The 26648-nt window shown below is 42.0% G+C and overlaps 1 protein-coding gene and 1 long non-coding RNA gene across 9 annotated transcripts in view; one reads left to right on the forward strand and one right to left on the reverse strand.

Annotated features, from left to right (window-relative positions):
- Window positions 1-10225: 10225 nt before the first annotated feature.
- On the reverse strand, window positions 10226-11413 carry LOC118500712. The gene is made up of 2 exons (XR_004903289.1): window positions 10924-11413; window positions 10226-10481 (listed from the first exon to the last, which is right to left on the reverse strand). It is a non-coding gene; the product is annotated as an uncharacterized LOC118500712 (long non-coding RNA).
- Window positions 11414-11840: 427 nt separating this feature from the next.
- Window positions 11841-26648, forward strand: part of KIF13A (kinesin family member 13A) — a 201275-nt gene continuing 186467 nt past the window's right edge. For all 8 annotated transcript variants that reach the window (XM_036026463.1, XM_036026465.1, XM_036026466.1 and 5 more), the window contains exons 1-2: window positions 11841-12007; window positions 12249-12339. In XM_036026463.1, the coding sequence (XP_035882356.1) occupies window positions 11953-12007; window positions 12249-12339 (146 nt within the window). In that variant the 5' untranslated portion in view covers window positions 11841-11952. The remainder of the gene's footprint in view (window positions 12008-12248; window positions 12340-26648) is intronic.

The raw sequence follows: 26648 nt of genomic DNA on the forward strand, positions 1-26648 counted from the left end.
CAAACCAATATTTTTCAGCTGACTTATCCATTTTATCTCCGCAATTAACTACGAGTGACTTTAAGCTGTTTATGAAAACCAAGACCATCTTTCTGGCTTTATTACTAACCAGCTGTGTGTCCTTAGTCACTCCACCAAATGTCACCGGTGCCAACTGATCTAAAGCAAAGTGATTGGATTAAAGGGTCTCTAAATTACCTTCCAGCTTGAAAATCCCAGGACTAAGTGACAAATAAAGACATGCCATCGAAGGTCTTAAGAACACTCACAAGAAGGACACAGCTCTGAAAGGAAAAAATTTAGAAACATCACAATAATCAGTACATTTCTTCCATGCTGACTATTTTGAAAAGAGCAGAGACCCAACTATTCAATTTATTCATTTAATCAAGGTCCCACTGAGAAGATGCTAACTAGGCATTAGGGTCTGTGCCATGGGCTGGTGATACTCAGATGAGCAAGGTAAGTTTCCTACCACCTTCAACAATAGCAATAATAAAAATAATTATCTTTTACTGAGTTCTTTCAATGTGCCCATCACTTTACAGATCAATTCTGTAAGGAGCTCACAGTTCAGGAAGGGGCGATCCAACCAATGGATCATGAGGCACTGTGATTATGACAGCTGACACCTACTTAATTTTTACTGTGTGAAGGCAGAATGCCAGTCACTTTGCATGAATTACTTTATTTCATTTTGAAAATAACAATTTGAAGTAGTTTTATTATTACTGACATTTTATAGATGAGGGATCTGAGGCATTGAGAATTTATATAATTTGTCCAAGGTCGCACAGCTAGTAGGTATGTAAGGTTAAAAATGGTTAGCCCCAGGAGTGGGATAGGAGGGGGAAAGGGTGGCTTGGCGATTCTATAAACCTTTCTACGCTATCTGCTATTGGAATGCCAGAAGGGTATCATAGCATATGCAGGCCACACACCAAGAAACAAATCAGTGCTCCTTCAGAAGGAAGTGGGTGAGGGCCGTGGGGTACCCAAACTAGCCTGGGTAAAGTAAAGACGAGCACAGCACCAGAGACAGGCATTCCAGCCCCAGACTTTTCCTTGAGCCCTTGACCCTCTTCTTCCATCTCATTGAGTTAATGTGCTGGGAACTTCTACTTTTAGAACAGGACATTTGTTTATGACTTATGGGTGAGAAGGCAGTTTAAGGATCTCCGTCCACCACCATCATGTTTTCCAGACCATTTCTTCATGTGTCATGGACTATGCTTCCTCCACACTCCCACACACCCACACCCCCTCCTCTGGGAAACCCTCCTCCAGCAACCAACACCTGTGCAGAAGGTATTGAACAGTCCAGACTTGATCCCCTCCACGTCTGTCCCAGTATTTCCTCCTTCTTATTTAGGCTGCTTCTTGCGGATGATCAGGTGTGGTTCATATCCCATCATAGGGACATAGGGACAGGATTATGACCAAATGATTTCGTGGTTAAAGGCGATGTGGAGGTATACTCTATTTGTCTACCAGATGAAAGAAAATACCCTTCTGGTGGAACTGCAGCTGCAGAATAAGCATTGTGGGAAGGGGGAAGGTAACTACCAACCCCACCACATACAGGACCCGAACACTCCAAATTCCATCCACAGTCTTGCTCCCTCTGAGTGTATCCTTGAACCCCGAAACTCCCACATCATGACTCCTGTCCTCCTCCATTCTGTTGGTCACCCACTCTCCCCTGCACACTGATCTCTTCTGTGTTTTCTTCAGTCTGTTAACATTTTTAGTTCCTCTGCCTCTACCACTAACACTCCACCCACTTCAACACACACACACACACACACTGACTTTAATTGGATCTGAAGTTACTTAGAAGACAAGATACTGCTCATTGTTCTGTGCAGTTGACTGTTACTGGGAAGTGGAATGAGAAGGCCACACACAAAGATGTTGAAGGTGGCCCTTTTTCATTATGTGTACAAAGGTCATCTGGAGGGCCGGAAGAAGAAATTAAGCATGCGGAGAGAGACAAAAGACCACAGGGCTAAAAGGAAACACGGCAGTAACTTGTACTCTCAACTTTCCAGACTCTGGCTGCTGCCCTTCATGAGACTTACGGAACTTAACTTTCCAAGAGGTATGTTCTTCCTATATACTTCACTTTGTTTTAGCCAGTTTGAGGCTGTCTCTGTTTCTTGCAACTCAATTATTCCTGATTAAGATATTCTCTTGCCCTGGTTGGCAAACTACCCCTAAGCCATTAGGATCCAGCTCAAAAGTCCCCTCTAGTGTGAAGCCTCCCGCAGGATGGAAACTGTGGCTTCCCTCCAAATTGGTTCACACACCGTGAGAATGTGGCCCACTTTAGATGGCATCTAGCTGTTCCTCCCTTGCCCAGAAACCCCTTGAGGGAAGAGACAATGTCGGTTTTTAAACCCCCAGCAATTTCCACAGTACATGTGCCAGATGCTTGATGAACATTTGATAAATGAATGGATACATTGGTAGATGGGGGGTAGCTTTTCCACTTTCTATCAGTGATCTTGGAAAACTAAAACTAGAGTGCTCTGATTTTTCCTACCCTTACCCACAAAACTTCCAACCTGCAGTCTTCACAGCTGGATACATTCCTCCGCAAAGACTTGTTCTCTTTTGGGCTTCCTCTCACCTTCTTCTTCTTTTGGCTAGTTCCAAATCATTCCATGAGCTTACGTTCAGGATCTGAGGCTATACAACAGCCAGGGATGGTACCTCTGCCCTCACATGTGGGCTGCAGCCAGGGTGACTAGGTGGCTTCCCCAAGCTATTCCTAAATGCCAGCCCAGGCATGGGCTATTCCAGAGTCAGCCCAGCCCAGACTTCCTGAATCTGAGAGAAGACACAGAAACCCCTGCTTCAGCAGAATGCAAAAAGTGGTCAGCCAGGTTTGGGACCATCCGGCAGGCTGAGGTAGGTTACAGGTCTATGCATTGAGATAGACATGAGACCCTATTCTGATCAGCCTCTAATCCTGCTCAGAAGAGGGCAGAGCAAGAGGGCTCTACTGACCTGCGGTGTGGACGAAGACTTCCATCCAGGGATGTCTCTCTACTCTGCTCTTCTTCATCATTGTCCTTGCCCACCCTCTACCTCAGGAGCTCCTCAAATCTAGCTTGGATAATCCATTCCCTGATCATTCTCAGTGTCTGGTTTCTTCTGGGGCCAACTCTTCCAGTACACATTACTCGATTAGCTTCCTAAGCACAGCATTTCACTGTTTTCCCGTCTCCATAATCCTGTCTTCATGGGTCCCCCCACCCCCTGCTCTTCTACAAATATCCATATTAAAATTCTATCCATTTTCAACAACCATAATAGCAGTAACAATAACAACTACTATTTGTTGACTATCTCCAAGCCAGGCATTCTACATACATTATCTCATGCAACCCTCACAACAACCCTATGAAATAGATATTTTGTACCCACTCTACATACAAGGCACCCGAGGCTTGAATGTCCAAGGTAAACACAGCAGGTAAGTAAGAGGCAGTAAACAAATCACTATCAGGCTGACACCCAAGTCTCCTTTTCCTATCATGCCACTTTGAGCTCAATATGCTCTGCAAACATTGCCCCCTGTATCCTAGATCACTGCCATAAAAAGTATTTTCTCTTCTATCCGCCATGGTATTTTGTGACTACTTTGTGGAAGCCACCTATTGCAGTAAACTGTACATGATGTGAACGGACTACTATTTATATTGCTTATCTTTTGTGCCAGAAAAACATAGTTGTCAGGGTAAATCCATTATCACCCTTTAAGAAAACCACTCACATGCATGTTCTGATTTGTATGTGTATTCAAATCCCAAGGTTACCTCATGTCAGGTATGTGACCTTGAACAAGTAACCTGATAATTTTCTTTTTTTACTAATCAGTACAATGAAGGATAATAATAATAATGTGTGCCTCAGAGGGTTATTGTGAGGCTTAAATACTAGAACTGCTTGGTAAGTAGTCAATGTTTAATAAATGTTTGCTACTGTAAATTATTGCAACATATAAATGTTATTGTGGTAGATGGCTTGGAGCCCTTTTGTAAAGGAGAGACAGAACTCCATGTATTTTCTGTCTACCCACTCACTGCACACTGAGTATTTCTGTACACCAGTATGTGGGGGTTTTCCCTCTCATCAAGTAGTTCTCCAATTCTTGCGGGGGGGGGGGGCACCAAGTGTGTGCTGTGCAGTTTAACTCAATTCTGACACTCTCCACCTGGGTGTCCTATCACTGGTGTCAGCATCAGATTCCACAGGTGAGGGGTGAAGTCCCACAAGGCTGCTCCCTGCCCCATTTCAGACACCAAACACAAGTCCAGGTTGTCACGGTGTGTTCCCACAACCCCCTCCTCTGTTCAATAATTTGCTAGAGCAGCTCACAGAACTCAGGAAAACAGCTTACTTCCTAGGTGCCTAGTTGATTTACAAAAGGATATGCACAGGGTAAGGTATGTGGAACAGGTTTGGGCCTCCATGCCCTCTCCAAGCACACCACTCTCCCGGCACCTCCACATGCTCACTAACCTGGGAACTCTCTAAATTCAATCCTTTAAAAAAAAATTTTTTTTTTAAATGAAGGTTTCACTGTGTAGGCTTGGCCGATTAAATCATGGCTATTGGTGATTGGATCAACCTCCAGCTTCTCTTCCCTCCCCTGAGGTAAGGGTGGTGGCTGATGGGGTTGGATCTTCTAAGCCTGGAACCACAGGGGTGGTTTCCTTGGCAACCAGTTTCCATCCTCTGGTTATCTAGGAGCTTTCTAACAACCACCTCATTTCACCATTAATACTCTGGAGCTATTTCAGAAATGAAGGTCAAAAACCAAATATTGTAACAAAAGATGTTCCTGTGCTCTACTCACTTAAGTAATTGTAAGAGTTTCAGGACCTGTGAGTTAGAAACTGTGGGTAGAATTGAAAATATATATTTCTTATTACATATATAACAATATTACACACTCCTTGGGGGAGAATCATTCTTTCCTGCACTGAGGCTAGGCTAAGCTGTATGACTTGCTTTGATCAATGAAAATGGAGAAGCAATATGTGTCATTTCTGAGCCAAAGTTTGAAGAGCCATTGCGGGTCTGTCACCTTCTCCTTTCCTTCTCCCACAAATCTGTTTCATCAGTCTGGGACTCGGAATAAAAGTGGTAAGAGCAGAACTGTGATGGACAACCAGGCTGTTACAAATAAGACATGTCAGTGAGGCAAGGAGCCTTGTTTTCATAAGCCACTGAATGGTTGTTGGTCAACACTTTAACTTAGCCTAGGCTAACAGATACAGTTGTTAAAGCAGATTGATAGAAAGCTTCTTATTTAAGTATTTGCCTGCTCTATCAGTGCTCATTAATCCTCTGTAGACTTAAGCCATTAAGCAGTTTTTACCTCAGCCTAGCAACCTCCTTTCCACTGAAATAGCTTTAGAACTTTGTCTTACAGAAATTGGATGATTCCAGAGACCCTGGGCTGTTTATCAGGTGTCTGCCAGTTTTTCAGAACCCATGGCGTTTCCAGTTTCTGAAGTAAAGCCCTATTAACAAGCTCTTCCTAACAAAATGCATATTTGTAAAGTGCACAAGACTGTAAAGTGTAAAGTGAATCTAGTGACTAGTGTGCACACCAGCTGTGGCTGGTCAAGCTGGTCTTTGGAAACTGTAGAGGCGGTTGAGAGTGTCTGGGCCAGGCTGTGCTGTCAGGGAGCCTCCTCCCCTCCTGCCTTTCCATAGCTCAGGTGAGCCTTTACTTCTACACCACAGGCCCATGACCTCCATGAACTGCCTTGCTGTGTACCCTGAGCTTCTCTTTCCTTTGACTCTGGAACGGGACACTGTCTGTCTAGCTCCCAGAGCTTTCCTTGCTGTCGCTTGAGGAAAGCCCTTGCATTCTTTTATTAGCTTTTTTTCTTTTTTCCTTACTGCTTACTTCATTAAATAAGGGGAAACAAAGTGTGGGTGAATTGAGAAAGTTCCAGATTCTTCTTAAGAAATACATTCAGTTAAAATTCCTAGTGTATAGTCTATGACTCCTTAGGTGGATAACCTTGGAGTTCCTATTGCTGGAAGTCTGAGACCAGGGTTCCCACAACCTCCCCTAAGGGCTTCCCTAGAAAGGAGCCCTTTTGGAACCCCTTTCTAGAAAAGGGGCTCTGGAAAGGTCCCCACCCCATCCTTTCCTAGCCAACTGGCCCAAAGAGCCAACTGTGGCAGGACCACAGGATCTCCTTGTGGCCTTGATTTGGTTAATTCATAATTCTTAGTGGCTCTGGGTATGGGTAGGCTGATGGCATTGAGATATTGAAGGCTTCCCACTGGGGATTGTTTTAAGGGTGTTCTTCATTTTGTAGTGTAAAATACCTCAGACATTTAAAGAATATGGTAGAGTCATATCTACTGAATAATGTTGAGTAACCTAGGCTCATTGAAAGAGTCCAAGATCAATAAATAATAGGGACAGTGATAATAATGATATCAACAACAGTAATAACACCTGATGATAACTCATTTTACCCTTACTGGGTGTCAGATCCTTGTCTAAGTGTCCCTGACACATCAAAGTAAGTCTCATCATCAGCACCAGTTTAAAGATCAGGAAATGGAAGTAGAGATAGAATCATTGATTTGAACAATATTGTGAAGCTTGCATGTGGCAGAGGTGGAATTTGAGCTGGGGGTTGCATGACTCCAAGGTACGTGATTTAATTCTTTGCACTGTGCTTCCTTTCATTCTTCATTATGTTTATAATCTATGTACCCAACTTTAAATGTTCCCCTTCTGAATGGTCTTATGGATGCAAGGTGGTATCAGCAATATTTTGTGTAACTTGTTGACATTATCCATGCTGACAAAATACAACAGTTAACTGTTCATTGAGCACCTTCTTGTCCTCTCAGTCACATTGGCACTTTTCCCAGGTTAGTTCGAGTGCCACTGCAGAATCTAGGACCGGGAACACAGCTCAGTGTTGATAGAGCCCAGAAGCAGAACCAAACAGTTCCCTCTTCCCTAAGTGTCATGCTTCATGATTATTCTTCAGAGCAGTGTCTTGGCCCTCCCTGTGACTATGAAAATACAGCCGCTCCATAGCCCTCCTGTTGACTTCCTGGAGATGCCAGCCCCCATTCATAACACTGTGATGAAAATTTCACAAATATTAACTCACTTTATACGCAGAACCCCATAAAGTAGGTACTTTTACCATCACCAATCACCATTATCCTATTTGACAAATAAGGGAATTGAGGCCCAGAAGAGTTAATACAGATTTTCTAGCCCATAAGGCAAGGCTCAGGATTTAACCTAGACAGTCTGATTCCAAGGGTCACACTCTTGGGTCACAACCCTCTGAATCCCAAGCCCAGATTTCTAGTTGGAAGAACCCGATTGACTCAGTATGTGGCAGGAATAGACCGTGGTGTCCTATAAGCTGTACCAGTCAGCTGGGGTTATGAGTACAAACGTGGCAGCTGAAGATGGGGAGCCAGAGCTGAGGTGTGGGGACGAGGGAACAGTAGTTCTGAACATTGTATAATAGGCATTTGCTCATAAAAGTGTTACTACAGCCTGTGTGGTAGGAGTTCAGACTCCACATTTAATCATAGACTGATTGAAGTTTAGGGAAGTTAAACTACTTGTTCCAGGCTATGAATAAGTGAGACAAGATTCAAATGCAGCCTATCTAATTCCTAAATTTTACTTTACCTGAAGGCATAATCCACTTTCAGAGGAGGATGGTCAGGACAGCTAAGAGAATGCCTTATGTGGCAGACTGCATTTTCTAAAAAGAGCTACAACAATTATTTCCTACCCCACATGATCTTCCTAAAATATTAAGTTTGGCATTTCCCCTACTGAGATAAAGGGAACATAGTCATCCCTTGGGTTTGGGAGAGCTTATGTGGCTATGGCAGAAGTGACTCCCCAGGACTTCTGAGTTAAGGTCATAAAAGATGGCTTGCTCTTGTAGTCTTGCAATGCTCCATCTTGGAACCTAGCCACTATGCTGTGAGGAAGCCAAAGTCTACCCATGCACAAAGACCTTATGGAGAAACCTTAAACCTACCTAGAGAAAGAGAAATGCCTGGCCTGCTGGAGCTGTTCTCTGTCACCACAGTTCCAGCTCCAGCTACCATCTAACTGCAACCTCAGGATGGAACCAGAGCTGGAACTGCCCAGATGAGCCCTTCTCAAATTGTTTTAGTCTGCTAAGTTTTTGGAGGATGTGTTATATAACAGCGACCAGACAAGCATATCCTGACCTCTTCAGAAGGACATGAGAGGCATCATTAAGTGTCAGAAGGGCTGTGGTGTGTAAGAGGAGTTTGACTTGGAGTATGAAGCTCTAGGAGACAGCACTAATACCAAGAGCTGGGAATATGTGGGGAGGCAAATTTGATTCTTCATGGAAGCCTTCTCTAGCTGTACAACTTTTTTTATTTTTTAAATTTTTTATTTATTAATTGATTTTAGGGGGGGAGGTATTGTTCCACTTAATCATGCATTCATTGGTTGCTTCTTGTATGTGCCCTGACTGGGGATTGAACCTGCAGCCTTGGCATATTGGGATAATGCTGTAACCAAATGAACTACCTGGCCAGGGCTCTAACTGTAGAACTTGAAAACAGAGTCATGCAACAACAAGCATGCCACTGTCAGACATATACAAGCAGAGGGATGACCACTTTTGGCAACATTGTAGAAGGGTCCAGAAGACCTCAAGGCACTTTTCAACTCTAAAAAGATATAATTCCAAAGGAGGTAGGGCTAAAAATGTTTTGCAGAAGAAACATTTAGTAAACCTTTCTTAGAAGAGGTAAGGGCTAATCTAGGCTTTTTAAGTTGGAGAGGATTGGGAAGGGTGAAAAGCAGAAAGATCACTCAGCTAAGAACCAATGGAAACTGTTTTTTTATCCAGCAACACCCAAAATAACCATGCTGCTCTCATCTGAAAACCTATTCTTTCTCACCCATTTATGGCAGTGGTCTCCAAACTTTTCAGCGGCCCCCAACCTTTTTGGCACCAGGAACTTGTTTCGTGGAGGACAATTTTTCCACAGAAGGAGGTGGGGGGGGGGGGCGAGGATAGTTTGGGGATGATTCAAGCTCACCTCCTGCTGTGTGACTGGCTTCCTAACAGGCCTGGACTGGTATGGTTTGAGGCAGGGAGACTGGGGACCCCTGATTTATGGTGTGTTATGGGCCTTCATCCTTCCAGACCCTCTCCCAGTTGCCTGAAACTCTCTTTTGCTCCCTCAGTGCTCAATCCCACTGGTTGTTAAGTCATTCCACACTTATCTCCACAGTAAGTCCTGCATCTGTTCCTTATGTTCCATTTGCACTGTCATCGGCTTTGTTCATGCCATCCTCACCTCTCGTCTGGATGAGTGCAACATTCCTTTGCATAATCTTTTATGAACTCAAATTCATCCCTCAGAATGCTCTGAACATGTCAGTCCTTGTCTCTAAAATCAAAATTTTCAGTTTCCATTGCTTTTAATAAAACGTTGAAATTTCTTAGGTATTCGAAGTTTTCATGATATGGCAGAAAACGAAGGGCAGGGAAAGCGATAAAAGATGTGTCAGGACAGAGACATTAATTCCTGCCCAAGTTTCTTAGGAATGCTATAACAAATGACCATAAATTGCATGGCTTAATATGACAAATTTATTTTCTCAGTTTTGGAGCCTAGAAGTCCAAAGTCAAGGCGCAGGAAGGGCTATGCTCCCTCTGAAGGCTCTAGGGAAGCATTCTTCTGTGTTTCTTTGTGCCTTGTCAGAGCTCCTGGAAAGTCTTGGCCTTCCTCGGCTTACAGCTGTATCACTCCAATCTCTACCTCTATCTTCACATGGCTTTCCCTGTGTGAGTTCAAATCTGCCTCTCCTTTCTTTTATAAAAATACCAGCCATTGGATTTAAAACCCATCCTAACCCAGTATGATCCCATTTTAACTTGATTACAGCTGCAAAGACCCTTCTTCCAAATAAGGTCATATTCACAGGTAATGGGGGTTAAGATTTGATGGTATTCTCTTGGAGGTAGAATTCAACCCTCTGTAATTTACATTGGTGGAAACTGCAGAACAACGGCTTAACACAGGGATGGAATGAATCTTGCTTGTGAAAAAGTTCTGGATGGAATGAAGAATTTCACGGGCAGGAGAGGTAATATTAGCAGGATAAACTAGATTACCAGGAGGGCATTTTGAACAATGTAACAGCATGCATGATAAAACAGTAAAATTTTACTCAGGAAAAATCACTCTGGAAACTGGATATAGCAAAGATTATAGGAAGTAAACTTAGAAAGTTGGGTTAAGAAGATGTCACAGTAGCCCAAAGATGAAGAGGCAGGCACAGAGTTAGATTGTTAGCCTCAGGAGACTGTTAATTTTGTGTCTTTTGTTCAGCAATATATCCCACATCGCAAGTGTGGGGTCCACGTTTGTTGAACAGATGATCGGATGGACGAAGTAGGCTTCTGTGGTAGGAATAGGGAGTAAGGAAAGATGCCACAGACCTCTCAGAAGTGGGCTGTGGCATCTTTCCAACAAGCAGGGGTGGAGAGGCAGCCTCAGTTGCTACTTTTTTCCCCCCTTGAACAAAACAGGTTCAATTAAACATGTTGCATAGAGTTTGCAACATTACTCTCTGTATTTCTTTCAGTAGCAGTTGCTACTTCTTAAAGTCAAGCCCATACCAGGCACCTGTTCCAGACAGAACTGACCCTGTCTCACAGCACCTGCGCAGTCTGGCACCGTGTCTGACTCCGTGCTATTCGCTACCATAACGTGGGCATCCGGGGCAGGGGAGGCATAACTTTACTCCTGTTTGATTGAGTGTGTCCCCCACGGCGCGTTGCACACAGCAGGCCCTCCCACACAATTTTCAATGAACTAATGAATAATTAAATTCACATTTACTCAAAATCGAAAGAGATCCCTAGATCCAAACTCTGGATTTTACACCTCTGTACGCTTCAAAGTGCCTGCCTGGCACACAGCGCCCCAAAGCCCCCGTTGAACCACACGGAATAAATCGGATTCACCCAGTTCCGTCCTGGCAGCGAGGTCTGCATTTGGCAGGACGACAGAATCCACTGCTATTAAATTCTTATGTAATAGTTAATGGCCCTGGCAGCCAACTTGACATCCCTCCCACAGCAAGAGAAGAGGAAGGGAAGGGAAGGGAAGCGAGAGCACTATTTACACACACATACTCTTTCGGTGGTGCATGCACAGATTAATTTCTAACCTCAGTTCCCCACAAATACCGCTGCAGGCGCCGCGCCGGGCCGGCGGAGGGGCCGGCGAGCCGGCGTTTCGGTTCAGGCGCATTTAGGCGGCGAGTAAGGCCTGCCCACCCGGCACGCCCCAGGGCTGCGGGGCTGCGGGGGACAGCGGCCCCGGAAGGTGACTCGACTCCGCGGCGGTTCCCGCGGGGTCCCCAGGGGCGCTGGTGCAGGCTCGGCCCCGGCCCCGCCCGGGGACCGCGCGCGCGCGTCCCGCCCCGAATTCCCGCGGCCGCGAGCCGCGTTCCCGGTCGAGCCCCCGCCGCGCGACGGAGGACGCCGCAGGAGCCCGAGTCCGGCCACTCGGAGCCGCGGGGCCCCGGCGGGCGGCCGGGGAGCCGAAGATGGCGGTGTGGCCGGGCCCGGGGCGGCCGCCAGGGGCCCCGGCGCCGAGCGCCCGGCTGGGCCCGCGCAGCTAGAGCGGCGCCCGGCCCGCGCACGGCCTCCTCCCCGCCCGCCGCGCCCCGCCCCGCGCCCGCCCCTCCCCGGGCCGCGGCCGTGCCCCGCGTCGCGCTCCCCCGGGATGGCCCGAGCGCCTCGGCGCTGCCTCGCGGAGCTCACGGCGGAGCGGCGGCGGCCGCGCTCGAGGGGCGCGCGGCGGCGGCGGAGGCGGCGGCGCGGCGCGTGAGGGGCCGCCTCGGGCCGAGCGGGCGCCGCCAACATGTCGGATACCAAGGTAAAAGTTGCCGTCCGGGTCCGGCCCATGAACCGACGAGGTGAGGATCTTTCCGCTCGTTTCTATCCGGGGTCTGGCCGAGGGCGGGGGCAACTTTGGAAACTACGGGGCTGCGGCGCTGGGCGGCCGGCGCGCCGCCGAGGCCGGAGAGCCGGGCGGAGGCGGCGCCCGCACCGGCCGTGCAGACCCCGGCGCCGGGGGTCCGGCTCGGCCGCCTCACGGGAGAGCCCGCGCCGGCGGGATGCTCGGCTTTGCAGCGTTTGTGTTCCCTTTGCTTTCAGAACTGGAGCTGAACACCAAGTGTGTGGTGGAGATGGAAGGGAACCAGACGGTTCTGCACGCTCCCCCTTCCAACACCAAACAGGGAGAAAGGTAACGCGGGCGCACGGGGGGCGGGAGGGGGATCCGACCCCGCGGTCTCCAAGTTTGAGCCAGGAAAATGGGAGTGCTCTCTCCTATTGTTAGGAGGAGCGGCTTCAAGTTTGTCGCACACTCGTCTCTGAAGCTGCTGCAAGTCCAAGTTCCTCTCCTCCCTCCGGCCCCCCTCCCCGCTAGAGCGGCGTCGGGCCGGGCACCCTGTCCAGCTGTGTCTCTGGCCGCCGTCGGGGCACCCAGCCAGAGGGGGGCCAGATGGGTGGGACTCTGGAGAAGACTAGTCCAATAGCCACATTTTACAGATGAGAAGGCTGAGGCTTGAGTGGGCCAGTGTCTACCCTACAGCCTTATTTTTCGCGGAATCACTGCCTCAGGCTCTTTCCACCGCTGCGCTGTTTGCTTTATTTGACAGACTTGTTTAGGGACTGACTGTGTGTGTAAAACGAGAGAGGATCCCACATAAAGCAAAACAGTCTTGTAAGATGCAGGCTCAGGCCTGGACCATTGAAAATCTTTTTCTTTTCTTTCTTTTTTTTTTTTTTTTTTTGTGGTTCTGAGTTGGGATAATGCCTGAATGTAATACGCAAATTTTGATTTTCAAGGAAACAAAAGTAGCGTCGGAGCGGTGTAGACGCTGGGGGGATGTTTAAAACGGGGCTGCCTTTACTAGATGGCAACATATTTGCATTTGAAAAGTTCTAACTGTTGGATCCTTATTAATTCTGCTCTATTCCACCCAGCAGTATGGGAAAGTGCCCTAAAATAATTTGAATATTTGGCATTTTTCTGGTAAGCCCCCCCCCCCCAAGAAAATGGCTGGAATTCATTCAGTATAGCAATGCACTAGCTTATAAAAAATAGGAAAGAAAAAACAGGATATTTGCCAAAATTAATTCTCTGGGACATGAGTATGAGGTTGTATTTCTAGAAGTCACCTGTTGACTGACACACTACAATTTAGTGATTTTTGCTCTTCAAAGATTTTCACTGGGAACTCGGAAGCAGTGTTTGTTACTTTATTGCTAAAGGTAGCAACTGCCTCCATTCTATAATCATGTGGTCTTCAGGCACAGTTTTGCTAAATTTGGGGAAAAAATGATCAAGATATAAGATTTTTTTTAACAGAGGCTAGCAATTTTTTGCAAACATTTTGCTACCCAGAGCAGATTGTTCTAGTGATAGTAAATAACTAAGTTATGTAGTTATGTTTAAAATGTTGTGTTAAATGCTTTTCAATAATGGATGTAGCCATATCCTTGGGTAATATTTTTAGATACATTTTAAATATAATGTTTTAGATTTCATATATAGCAATATAGTTGTATATTTTATGGTTAGTAAGTAAACTCATTGAGTACATTAAAATAGCTACAGGTTGAATTAGATAGCCAGTGGTTTTTTCCCCCAAACTGGGTTTTGTCACATTGTTTCAGAAAAAAAATTCTGTGGGGTCAGAGTCTTCAAAGCAGTCTGGGAAACAGGTAGAACAGTTTAACTCCTGTTATGTAGCTGCTGCTTCGCTTGCCCTTGCTGGTTTGGCACCTGTTCCTTGTCACTCCTAACCATAAGGAATGCAACTGTTAGCTACTATTTAGTGAAATGAAACTTTGTCATGTGTGGGGAGAAACAGATTTAATGTTGTGGAATTTGGATAGAAATTATAACTGTAGACAGTTGATTAGAAATGCTAAATAATCAGTTGATCAATTTTAGGGCTGCTACTGCCATTATTAATCAGGGTTTTTTAAAGTAAAAATGTGTAGGATGCTTTTGGGATTTATCCATCTGCTTGCTTATTGGAATAGCCCCTTCTCTGAAGTGACAAGAATAGCACTGAGATATGGATATTCTCTTGTTCTGTCCTTCTGACAGATCTGATTCTTTGAGTGGCAGATGGGCACTTTCTGTAGGGTTCTGCGTGGGTACCAGTCATTTAGGTTACAGACCAACTGAGAGGGGTCAATGCAACAGTGTTGCTTGTAGGTTAGGATTACTCTGTGGCAAGGATGGAGACACCAAATGCATTTTGATTTTCATTATGCAGCTTGGCTTCATGTTTCTTCACCAGGTTTTCCCTTAAAGCAACAGTGCATTTGAAAATAGAGACAATTCCTCCCTTGGGCTCTGGGTTGATTAATTGAGACAGTGACCATGTTATGTTTACAATTTATTTCTATCATTTGTTTTGAGATAGAGCTCAGGGGAAGGCAAGAACATTATTTTTCCTACCTAGAAGTCCAAGGTTTGAAGTATAAGAAGTCCTTAAATTTGTATTGGAAATCCTGTATCAAGTTGAGAAGTACTGTTTTCCTGAGAATTGTTAGAAATTATTAATATATTAACTGTGAATAGAAATTTTAAGTTACTGGGTGAAAGTTTTCAGTCCTATCAGTGAGAGTACACTGATCTCTAGGGGAAGAAACAGACAGGCTTAGCTTTCATAATTTTCCCCCTTTATGGAATCAAAGCCGAGACTACATGGTGAGGACTAAAAGATCACAGGGCTTCTGGGGTTAATGGTGTTTGTTTTGGTCCTGATATTTTAAGTTTATAATATACTGCAGAGATCCAGGTTAATAGTTGATGTGTGTACTATTATTGTTCTGAAATGTTAAGACATACATGAATTTGTTTCTTAAAATACAGTTGTATTACTATGCAGGAGACATTTCAAAGTTCAAATGATATGGGCACCATACTTGGCACAGGGGATCCACAGATAACTACAGGCCCAGTAACTGTGGGCCTATGTCAGGGGACCTTGCCTTTGAGAGGTATGAGAAGAGGGAGAAAAATCATTAAAATGCAATGTGGTAGATTATTTAGAGAATGTTTTTGCCATTGCATGTTCTGTATTACTTGGAAATTATCTATTTCTTTTTCTGTCTCCTCTCTGAGGCTGTGAGGTCCTTGAAGGCAAGTACCTTGTCCTATGTACCTTTGTGTCCCATGCTTTTGAGCAGCGCCTGGCACAAAGCTGGTGCTCAGCAAATGTCTGTACCACTTAGGTTCCCAGTGTGATGGAGCACTGAGGAGGGACTGTGGAAGTGACTCAGGGTTCTGGCACCCGGCAAAGACAGGTGGCATTTATGCTGGTCACATGGGTGCTAATAGTGTAGATTCACTTTTGCAAAACAGGAGAAAGTTTTTGCCAAAGAAAGTGAAAGCATACCTGCCAGAAATGACTTCTGGGTGATTGTGTGTGCATGTGTGCACACACATTGTGGAACAGGATATAGAATTGAGGTAATTCAGGAGTGGGGAATGGAATAAGAACCCTTAATTTGTGAAAATAGGCAAGAATTAACAAAAAATTGAAGTATGAAGAGATGTATGGTAAAAACTCATCCTTTTACCCTGCCTGTCACTCCTGCTCTTCCCATCCCCCCAAAAAGAGATAACCACAATCATTACTTTCTCATGCAGATTTTAGACATACATGCTATGTGTTATTTATGTATTTCAACAAAAATCTTTTCTACCTTTAAGTAGCAGTAAATTAAGACCCATTTACTCTTTTTTACATCCAGTATGGATGGGAGTGGTAATTTTAACAGTATTTATGGGTGGCTTATGAATCTGATCTTTATAACTTTTTAGAAGTGAAGCTTTACCATGAAGAGACTAGAAATGGAACTTGCTTTCTGCAGAAGTTTTTGTTCTTGATTGTTTTATGCAAGTAAATTGTAGGGCAAGCATTCAAAGTGATGTATATATAACCTGGCTAAATTAAAAAGAAAAATTGAGGTAAATTTGGGCTCTTAGTAAAAGAGCATCAAAGTTTTATTTTCTTGCCCATATTTTCCATACTGCAAGGTGTGCAGCATACCTTATAAAGCGAGTGAGGGAAGGTCAGTGGAAGAAAGCTATGTCTTTATCCACTGCATGTGTGTTTTGTAGTTTATGCATTATATATTGCAAGTTTTTATTTCCACACTGGCTTCCTCTGTCACTCCAAAATGCTTCCAGGAGGGTCCTTTTGCTCAAGTGTCTATATATACCAGAAATTTAAATATTAGTGAAAGTCATACAAAATTTAAAAGATCACCAAAGAAGCATAATATTCTATATTATAAAATTATTTGGATGATTTTGAACTCTGTTTTCTGTGTTATTACTTTTTTCTCTGGCTCAAATATTATAGAGTTGATTGTAAGAAAGCAAGGAGTATTTAGGTCCCTCTAACGCAGGAGTGAGCATTGTTCATGCACGGTATTGGTGGGAGTTTAAAGCACATTGTAATGGAGTGTTTTCAGTAGCTGTCAACATTTTCTGTTTCTTTGCTTTACAGTAAAAGTAGGTTGAGCTTTGGCTGGGTGGTTCAGTTGGTTGGAATGCCATCCCATGCACCAAAAAGCTGTGGGTTTGATCCCCAGTTAGAGCACATATGGGAAGCAGTTGATGATGTGTCTCCCTCCCATTGATGTCTGTGTGTCTGTCTGTCTCCCTCCCTTTCTCCCTTTCCTTTTCTCTCTCCCCACCCCCACTGTCCCCTCTATCTCAAAATCAATAAAAACATATTTTTGGGTGAATATTAAACATAATAAAAATAAAATAAAGGTAGATTGAAATCTCTTGCTTTTTAAAAATAAGACTAAAGTGATTATAATGCAGTGTAGATGAATGATTTTAAAGTTATTTTGTTCATAGTCCAGAGTTGAAAATACATTTTACATTATGAACTGTGTGCATGTGTATGAAGGTTTATGAAAAAAATCATAAGTGTTATGTCTCTCTTATTTTCCATCCCTTTCAGTTCTAATTCATTTTAGAAAGATGGTTGTGACTTACTGAATTAATTTCACAGTCCACTAATAGGTCTCACATTTATAATTTGAAAATGCAAGTTTAGAGGGTAAGAGGTTGGCTTCTATGTCAGTAGGTTTACAGTTGTGACTATGCAAAACAGTTTATTATTATATTATAATATTACTTATTAATATTGTATTATTGTATTATTTCCATATGAACTACTGTAAACCTACTTTTGCCCCACCTTGCATATTTCAATCAGTATACATAGTTTAAAGTGTAAAGTAGTTCTGTAATTTATAAAGGCTATGATAAAAAAAAATAAATTCTCCTCTTTATTCCTTGTCCCAGAGAGGGCTATATATGGCAATTTTAGCTCAGTCTTTTGGAATTTCCCTCCATATTTCTGAGTAACATCTGGTAGTGCCAGTTGTTTTTTTTTTTAAACCCTCACCCAAGGATATGTTTTATTGATTTTTAGAGATTGAGGGGAAGGTGTATTTAGGGTGCAGGGAGAAAGGGAGAGAAACATCAATGTGAGAGAGAAACATTAATTGGTCGCCCCCTATAGATGTGCTGACTGTGGGGATCAAACCCAAGACTTAGATATGTGCCCTGACTAGGAATCAAACCCACAGCCTTTTGGTGTAAGGAACGATGCTCCAGCTAACTGAGCCACCAGCCAGGGCTGGTGGTGCTAGTTTTTGATTTGCTCTCTTTGTTCTCTTTCTGTGTCCTATCCCCAGCCCACCCCAAATTCCTCCCATTCCCCATTTTCCCAGTAGAGTTATTTAGTAATTTTTGTCATATCAGTATTTAGTGTTTATATTGTTTGCATGACCAAATAGAATACTGTTTATAGTTGAATCATATACTATACGCTCTCCTTTCCTGACACATAGAACTTTTTGTTTTCCATCGAGCTAACAATTGTGTCTATTTTTTCCTTCTCTTTAATTTGCTGCTTTTCTGTGTACTTACTTTTAATTCAACATTTACATTATCTGCCCCTTGCCTGAGTCTCACTCAAGACGTTCAAACACATCAAGCACTTTATTGATTTCATTTTCTTAGAGACATTTCTCCTTGACCCTTCTAATATGCTCCTTATGAACTGGCAGCCTTCTCTGGCTGGTTTGGCCGCCATCCAGAGGTTTCCATCACGTCATTCTGAGGATTCCTTTTACCTGTCCATGTGTGAGGACTCCTTTTTCCTGTGGAATGTCTTGTTTTTCTGTTTCCCTGTTCTTTCTTGGTTTACTGCTTAAATTTTGTAGAGCACACCCTTGAGTACTTTCCTTAGAAAGGGTGCTTGGGAGGTAAAGTGTTTTTGAAACCATGAAATTATCTTCGTTTTACCTATCTACATCATCGATATTTTGGATGACTATCAAAATAAAGAAGCTGGTTGGCCTAATATCTTTTATCTTGTTGGTGTTTCTGTTAAAAAGTCCAAAACTATTTGGATTTCCAATCCTTAGTGTATAGTCTGGATTTTCCCTCTTTGGAATTTTGTGGAATATTCTCCACCCCTCCCCCCACTTTTTGGATAAATATTGGGACTTTTGATCTGGAAACTCATGTCCTTAAGTTCTAAAAAAATTCTTGAATTGATTAATTAACAAATTCTTTATTCATTCTTTTTGTTTTTTTTCCCCCCCCACTGGAACACTTATTTGGATGTGGAGTTACTTTCCTGAACTGGTCATCTAATTACTTATTTTTCTTTCTACTTTAAAAAATATTTGATATTTCTGTTTTTAGAGAGAGTGGAAGAGAAGGAGAAAGAGAGGGACAGAAACAATGTGTGGTTGCCTGTCATGCTCCCTCTGCTGCGGACCTGGTTGGCAACCCAGGCATGTGCTGTGACTGGGAATTGAACCGATGCCCCTTTGGTTCACAGGCCAGTGCTCAATCCACTGAGCAACACCAGCCAGGGCTTTTCTTTCTACTTTTCACCTCTTGTTTTTTGTTCTACCTTCTGGGAGATTTCCTCTACTTTATATTGAATCCTTATGTTTAATTTTTCTTTCCTGCAATCATGTTTTTAATTTTCAGGAGCTCATTTTTTTGGCCCCTGTTTTTATTTTTTTAATAGTATTCTGTTCTAGTTTCCTGGTTCAGCATTCATGTCCTCTTTCTGAGGACATTAATGATAGATTCCTCTGTGTAGTCTGTTCTCTCTCTCTCCCCTCCTCTGGCCTATAATACACTGTTTTGTTTGTGTTGGTCTCTAATGTTAAGGACCTATCTCAGGTGTAGACTCTGGGTTTCTCCAGAGTAAAGACAGTATATGCTTTATTTTTGTGTTCTCAGTGCCTAGGTTCAAGAATGCCCAGCACACAGAAAGCATTTTGTAAATACTCTTGGCTATTTAAGCAAAACTTATTACTGTTAGAAGCTTGTATCAAATCCCCTTTTTATTTAACTTCCCACAATAAAAATAAACGTAATGATTCTCCTAAGAGCATATGTAAATGCTAAAATTGAAGGTGGTAGCTGCCCCCAGAGAATTCTCAGATTACCCACATTCAAGAAGGTAATTAGTTGTAGTCAGGACAGAAAGTTGGAAAATTTAGAAAAAATCCTATTTCTGTATTACTATTGCATGCATTTTAGGTCAGAAATTTTTCAAAGTCACTTTTAATTAAAAAATGTGTAAACATACTGGGCTGGGAAAAAATTTTTAAATGATACCACACTGGCCAGTTCGTTATCTTACCACTTAATTCAGCTTCTTCTGGCAAAGTCTAGTTAGAGGTAAGTGTATAACTTGGATTGTTTCTGATTTTCAGTAAAATTGTACATGTCATGTACTCAGGTTTTTAAGAAATTTATAGGAACAAGTTTTTCCCCAATAGTATGCTTTTTGAAGACATCAAGGTTTCTCAGAGTTATTCTACCACAGTTACCTTTTCTTAAATCTTCCTGGGAGCTAGAACAGAGACCATATTAATGTATTAATTCAGCAGAATTTACATGAGTTTGTACAACATTATCTAGGAAGGAAACAGAATAGTAGAGACTCCAAGATACACAGACATATGCAGGAAGATGATTTCATACGTTGATGATGAAAGAAATTAAATTCACTAACAACAGAGCTGTCAAGAAAACAAGTAATGCTAAAATGTATATTAAAACAATCAAGAGTTGATTTAGGTGTGATCTTTTCAAAGAAGGTCACTCTACAAAGTATTTCTGGGAATTTAGACTTGTAAATTCAGGAAGAAAATGTGAGAAACACATAGTTGTTAGGTATATTTGGCAGTGTACCACCCAAACTATGTGGAAACTCAGTAAACACAGGAAAAATAAGTCAAATTTTTACATCTCTGAAATTTTATTTCATAAAATGCATAATTCTTTTATTTAATTGTAGGATCTAAGTTTAAAGAAGAGAGGAGAAATTATTTTCAGTATTAGATGGGCACCCAGTCCAAGCTTCCTCATTTGCTTGAAGTCAGTCTTTATTTCATGTTACTGTGAGGTGGAAAATTCAGTGAATCATTGATCAAGTAGTGAGCTATTTTACCAAATGTTCTTGGAATGTACTTTTCACAACTGCCTTTTTTAAAAAAATGCTTCCTTAGATACTCTTATATACAGGGTCTGGCACAAATAATGCCCCCCTTTTATTACAAAACCTTTTATTACAAAATTATAATCATGTAATTCTGTAACATAACAATATCACACTCAAGCCCACCATGTGCCATTTTAAGAAATGTTCAAATTGCTATCCATCTCGTGAGAGACATTCACATACCCTACCAACCACATGCAAGCAAGCCTTACTTCTGCCACACCCTGAATTTTTGCACATGTAGGTGTAAGAAGCATGGCAAAATAAAAGGGGGGGGAGTCCTTGTTCAGTCAAATTCAATGAATCAGTTATTCTTATTTTTCCTCTATCTTCATATTCTCTTTATTTATATAATAAATTTTTGCAATTACAACTTTGTTTTGCTTTTCTTCCATTTATAGTTTGTCATCCAATATAGTTTTCACAAGTAAACAGGAGTGAGCAAAATTAGGTTTACAATTGTTCATATGGAAAGTAATACAATACTTAATATGTAATAGTACAAAAATAAACTGTTTTGTGTAATCCCAACTGTAAAACTGGTTTTGCTCATTTCCGTAATAAAAAAAAAATTTTTAATTCTCATCCAAGGATATGTCTATTGATTTTAGAGAGGGAGAGAGGGAGGAAGGTAGTGTGGAGAGAAGCATTGATGTGAGAGAGAAACGCTGATTGGTTGCCTCCTGTACACGCCCTGACTAGGGATCAAACCCACAACCTAGGTATATGCTCTGGTGGCGAATTGATCCTGCAGCCTTTTGGTGCACAGGATGGTGCTGCAGCCACCTGGGCCACCTGGCCAGGGCCCATGCCCATAATTTTAATAATTGAGCATTCTGTTGACTTTTATAATTTTTAACTATTTCTATATTTTTGGACCTTAAGGTTGTTTCTTTTAGTGATTATAAATAACTGAGACCATCCTTATGAAACTTTTAAATAATCCTTTGCTAATTGAAAGACATTTCTTCTCAAACAAGCTTGCTAATATAAAAATATATCTTTGAAATTTTACAACAGCATAGACTATTCTCTTTCATTATAATGGAGTTAAAAGTTGATAATTTTCAGATATAGGTATGAGATAGGTCATGGAAAAGTTATTCTCTATTGGCAGTAACAAGAGTAGTGGTTTTCTCACTTGAGTGTGCAGAGACTCATCTGGAGAGCCCCACCCCAGAAGTTTCTGTCCAGTAGGTCTGCTGTGTCACTTGAGAATGTGAATTTCTAAGAATTCCAGGGTGATGCTGTTAGCTCAGGACCAAGCTTTGAGTACCACTGGTCTAGATGAGGACTGTCCAGTAGAATTTTCTGTGATTATGGAAATATTTCATGTGTTTGCTGTCCAATATGGTAACCACTAACCCTATGTGAGTATTGAGCACTTGAAATATTTGCTAGGGTGAAGAATGGAACTTTACATTTTATGTAATTTTCATTAATTTAAATAGCTATAAATGGCAGGTGGCTACTGCATTGGACAGCATAGGCCTAGAGATGGTTCTTAACCGTGGTTACACATTAGAATTACCTGAGTGCTTTTTTTTTTATTTTTATTTTTTTAAGATTTTATTTATTTATTTTTAGAGAGAGAAGGGAGGGAGGGAGGGGGAAAGAGAGAGAGAGAGAGAGAGAGAGAGAGAGAGGGAGAGAGAGATAGATCAATGTGCGGTTGCTGGGGGTTATGGCCTGCAACCCAGGCATGTACCCTGGCTGGGAATCGAACCTGCGACACTTTGGTTCCCAGCCCGCTCTGAATCACCTGAGTGCTTTAAAACTAGATGCCTTGGTCCTACCCCCAGAGAATCTGGCTTAATTGGGCTGCAGTGCAACTTGGATGTTGGGACTTTTAAACACTTCCCAGGTGTCCCAGTTACTGTTGTCATGTAACAAATCACTCCAAAACTTAGTGGTCTAAAACAACTACTTTCTTACGCCCATGAATTCTGTGGGTCAGGAATTTGAACAGAGCAAAGTAGGTATAAGGGTCTCTCCTCTGCAGTGTGTGGAGCCTCATCTGTGAAGACTAGAGGTCTGGGGATGTAGTCATCTGGAGGATTGACCAGGTGCATGTCCAAGTGACGAACTTGCATGGTCGGCACTTGATTCTCATGTGTAGCCAAAGTTGAAAACCACTGGTCTGCTGTAGTAAACCAGGTTTTAAAGCCTACTTTCGTAAGTTGTCCTTTGGTTTATTTACCATTTTGATTGTGATCATCTATGCAAATCCTGAAAACCACTAACTTTCTCAAAATTAATGTCTGAAAGCCTCATAAAACCAGCCTAAATATTTACCATATAAAGACAGTTTATGGAACTTTAACAGGGTCTTCCTGTGCCAAAGGTGTGTATTACTGTAAAAGTGAAACCTCAGAAAGCTAAGTAAATTGTCTCCCATTTTTAGAAAAAGCCTCCTACTCCTAGTCAAGTGTATTTAATCATATCGCCTCTCCTTATTTGTTTGTACAATAGTTTAATTTCAGCAGAGGGGAAAGAATTACCTGAATTGTCTAGATTAGATGCAGGGTACTTGCCTATTCCTTCTCCTGTACTGACTTCCTGGGAAGTACAGGCTTGTCAGCTTTCCAGTGGCCTGTGGACCAGTTCCCTGTTTCAGGCCCTTTAACCATGTGGTTGTACCAACCTCAGTTCCTGTGTATTAATCAGCATAGCATGATAAACAGGTACAAGAATGAGTGCCTCCTGGTTCTGCCCCTAACTTGGTCTGTATCCTTGAGCCAGCCATAATTCTTTTTCATCTGAGTTTCTTCATCTGTAAAATTGACAGCTAGACTAGATAAACTGTTGTGTTTTTTTTTAAGCTCTAAAGTTCAGATTTATCCCAACTGTATTTAGATGTAAAGTTGAGTCACATAGACTAAGTAGGTAAATTTATAGGGGCTGAAATGGGTTGCATTGTAATTTACTTCTCCTGGGAGTGTTAAGAGAACTGGGAGGACAGGGTCACTGTTCTGGGCAGGCCCTGCCTGTGTGCAGTAGCTGATGAGAGAATTGAAGGTGTCAAGTGAAATGAGACAGCCACCAGCACCAGATACCCGAAGTCGTTATCAGGTGGCTGAGGAGCCTGGGTCCTTCACAGATATTCTACATGCCTCCTTCCTTCACTGGGACAGCAGTTCCTACATGTGGCTGCAGGGGATTGTGAATCAACTGATTTGGACTTTTCAATTAGTTTTCATCTTGTACAGTTGTGCTCTTTCAGGACCCAGTGATTTTTAAGCTGTTCTCGTAGGCATACAGCTGTTTTATGCAATAAGTATGTTTGTATGGGGGTGGAAAATGACATTTCCAGAGCTGTTAGCTTAAAGCTTACTTGGGTAGCTTGTTTTGTTTCTGAGGGTTCTGTTACAACTCTACCAAACTGTAGTTAATTCCCAATATTTTCTGTCTTCCAGTGGTGTGTGTGTTTCCCTCTGGTTTGTGCCTCTTACCCTTTCTTTGAAAATGGATTGGAGTTGTTGACTACGTGGGAGTCTGATCTGTAGGTGTGAGGAGTGTCACTGCTGTCAGAAGAAGCATGAGGACAGCCTCTGTTTGTAGTTTCCTTGAGGAAAGAAGTTTGGAACCTTGGGCTTTTTTTTTTCTTTCTTTCTTTAAGACAGCAACAGGAAGGAAGCCTTTGAGTTAAGGGAAGCTTTTCCCTTTGCTGTTGGCTCTTTGCATTGTCTGAGAAGACACTCCCTAGATTGTTACACCCACCACACATGACCACACACATCCCTGTGTCTCCAGCTGGGAGCCTCAGAGGAAAAAGGGCAAATGATGATGAATTGCATAGGCGTTCTGTTGTGAGCAAAGGGTAGATTTATCCCAAATTTTGGGAAGGCTGTATATGATAAACTCACATGTAGTTTGTTGATCAAATTAACAAGTGTTTAAATATACCTACCTTCTGTGTTTTAATAAAACAAACCATCAGAATTGAGGCTTAGTGTGTGCACATATTATCCCAGCTAAGCAGAGAATGTGTTAAAGGTTTACAGCTGAACTTGTAGTTGTAACTGCCCTTTTTAAAATTGGATAACAAACTGTTAGAGTGTTTTGCTTTATTTTGCCTTTTTGTTTTCTACCCTTAACTACTTCTATTTATATAGTTAATTAAAGCTTAGTATTCAACATACAAATTGTAACAGGGAATGGTTACATTATTACATTGAGAAAGATACTTAAAATTACTTGTTTCTCTTGGGTAATGTTTTAAGTAGGGAGGGATGTGGTAGAGAAAGCTTATCGAGATAATGGTGTTAAATTTGAGCAGCCTTATTGAGTTTTAAACATCTGCTTTTTTTGATCTAGAGTTACAGTACAAATAGGTAACATTAGCATGGTAATGTCACTTTAAGTTTTTTTGAAGCCTTGAAGTACTGCTGGCTTTGATAGAACTGTATTCTTCTCTTGAGGATGGTAGCTTAGCCTGAATTTTTATGATGAATTATGTGTTGGAAATAATTTTCCAAAATTGCTGTTCTACTGTACTTCTAAGGGACTTTTAAAAAAGTTCTCTAGGCAGGGTATTAACTAGTTTTTTCTAAGAATGACTTCTTGCAAAAATGCCCATAGATTGGTTCCAAGAGTTGAGAACCAAAATTTCAAAACCAGTAGAAATTAAAAAATTGGAGAAACAGAGTTTCTAGCTGCTTTTAAATGTGCTGAGAAGCACATTACAATGAAAACACCACCATATCTTGATTTTGCACTTAATAAAAAAAGGGACTCAACAGAACAGAAGGAAGGACATAATTAGAAGTTAAACATTGGATACATTTAGTTTTGTAAAACATAAACTCACTACGTTGTTAATTTTCTCCTTTCCTGGGAACTGACAGGAACACCGCTGCCGGTGACCTCTGGACTAAGACGTGTCGTTGATGTCCCTGGTGCCTCTGATGTCTACTAGGAGGGCCCTCAACAGTTAGAGTTTCTGAGGTTTTTGGACTCCTTTGGTCCTTAAGGCCAAAGCATATAGTATACATTTTTAAGTATTTTTTTCTTTTAAAAATTGAATAGAGCCCTGATTGGTGTGGCTCAGTGGGTTGGGCATCACCTTGCAAAATGAAAGGTCACTGGTTCAGTTCCCTGGTCAGGGCACATGCCTGGGTTGCATGCCAGGTCACCAGTTGGGGGTGTGAGAGAGGCAGCTGGTCAATGTTTATCTCCCTTTCTTTCTTTCTCCCTCCCCTTCCCTCTCTATAAAAAATAAATAAAATCTTTTAAAAAGTTGAATAGAGTTCTCCTTATTTGTGTGTATAATTGAATTTGTTAAACGGCAGGGTACATCTTTGCTTTTGTATTTTGATATATTGAAGTAACCTCACCAATCTATTTAGAAGTTAACCTAAACAAAGTTTAAATTTTTAATAATTATTGTGCATTACCTTGTAGCTGAGCTAGAACTTTTACTCTCAATGAAGGAAAATCTTTTCTTGACTTTTGCAGTATTTCTGTGGCCATTAATTGGGTGTGAATAACTAGTTTTGTAAAACACTATCAAGTATTGTGAGAGAATGGTGTAGTAGCCAAGAGTCACTGAGTGGACTTTGGAGGCAAACTGCTCTTGTTTGAAATTGACTGTGTAACTTATTAGCTATGAAATGTTGGGCAAGTTCCTAAACACTTGTGTCTTGGTGTCCTTCTCTGTAAAGTGGGAATAAAAAAAGTACAGACATCACAGGGTTAGGGTTAACAGGGTTCCTGGTTTATAACATACACTGAGCATGGACAATTTCATTATTTTTATCACTGTAGAACACCAAAAGCTTCTTTACCTGGGCTTTTTTTTTAATGCCTAAAAAGAGTGATTAGAGAAGGAGGTCTCAAAATTCTTACTTTTAAGTGGTAAGAATTTTCTGATTACTTTCTATTTAAATGTGGATACTTTAAGACTAACTTTACAATGTAAAATTAAGTACTTCATCATCTCAACTGCCAGAGACAGGAGCATGGCTTT

This window comes from Phyllostomus discolor, chromosome 5 (genome assembly GCF_004126475.2).
Source record: "Phyllostomus discolor isolate MPI-MPIP mPhyDis1 chromosome 5, mPhyDis1.pri.v3, whole genome shotgun sequence".
Taxonomy (NCBI): domain Eukaryota; kingdom Metazoa; phylum Chordata; class Mammalia; order Chiroptera; family Phyllostomidae; genus Phyllostomus; species Phyllostomus discolor.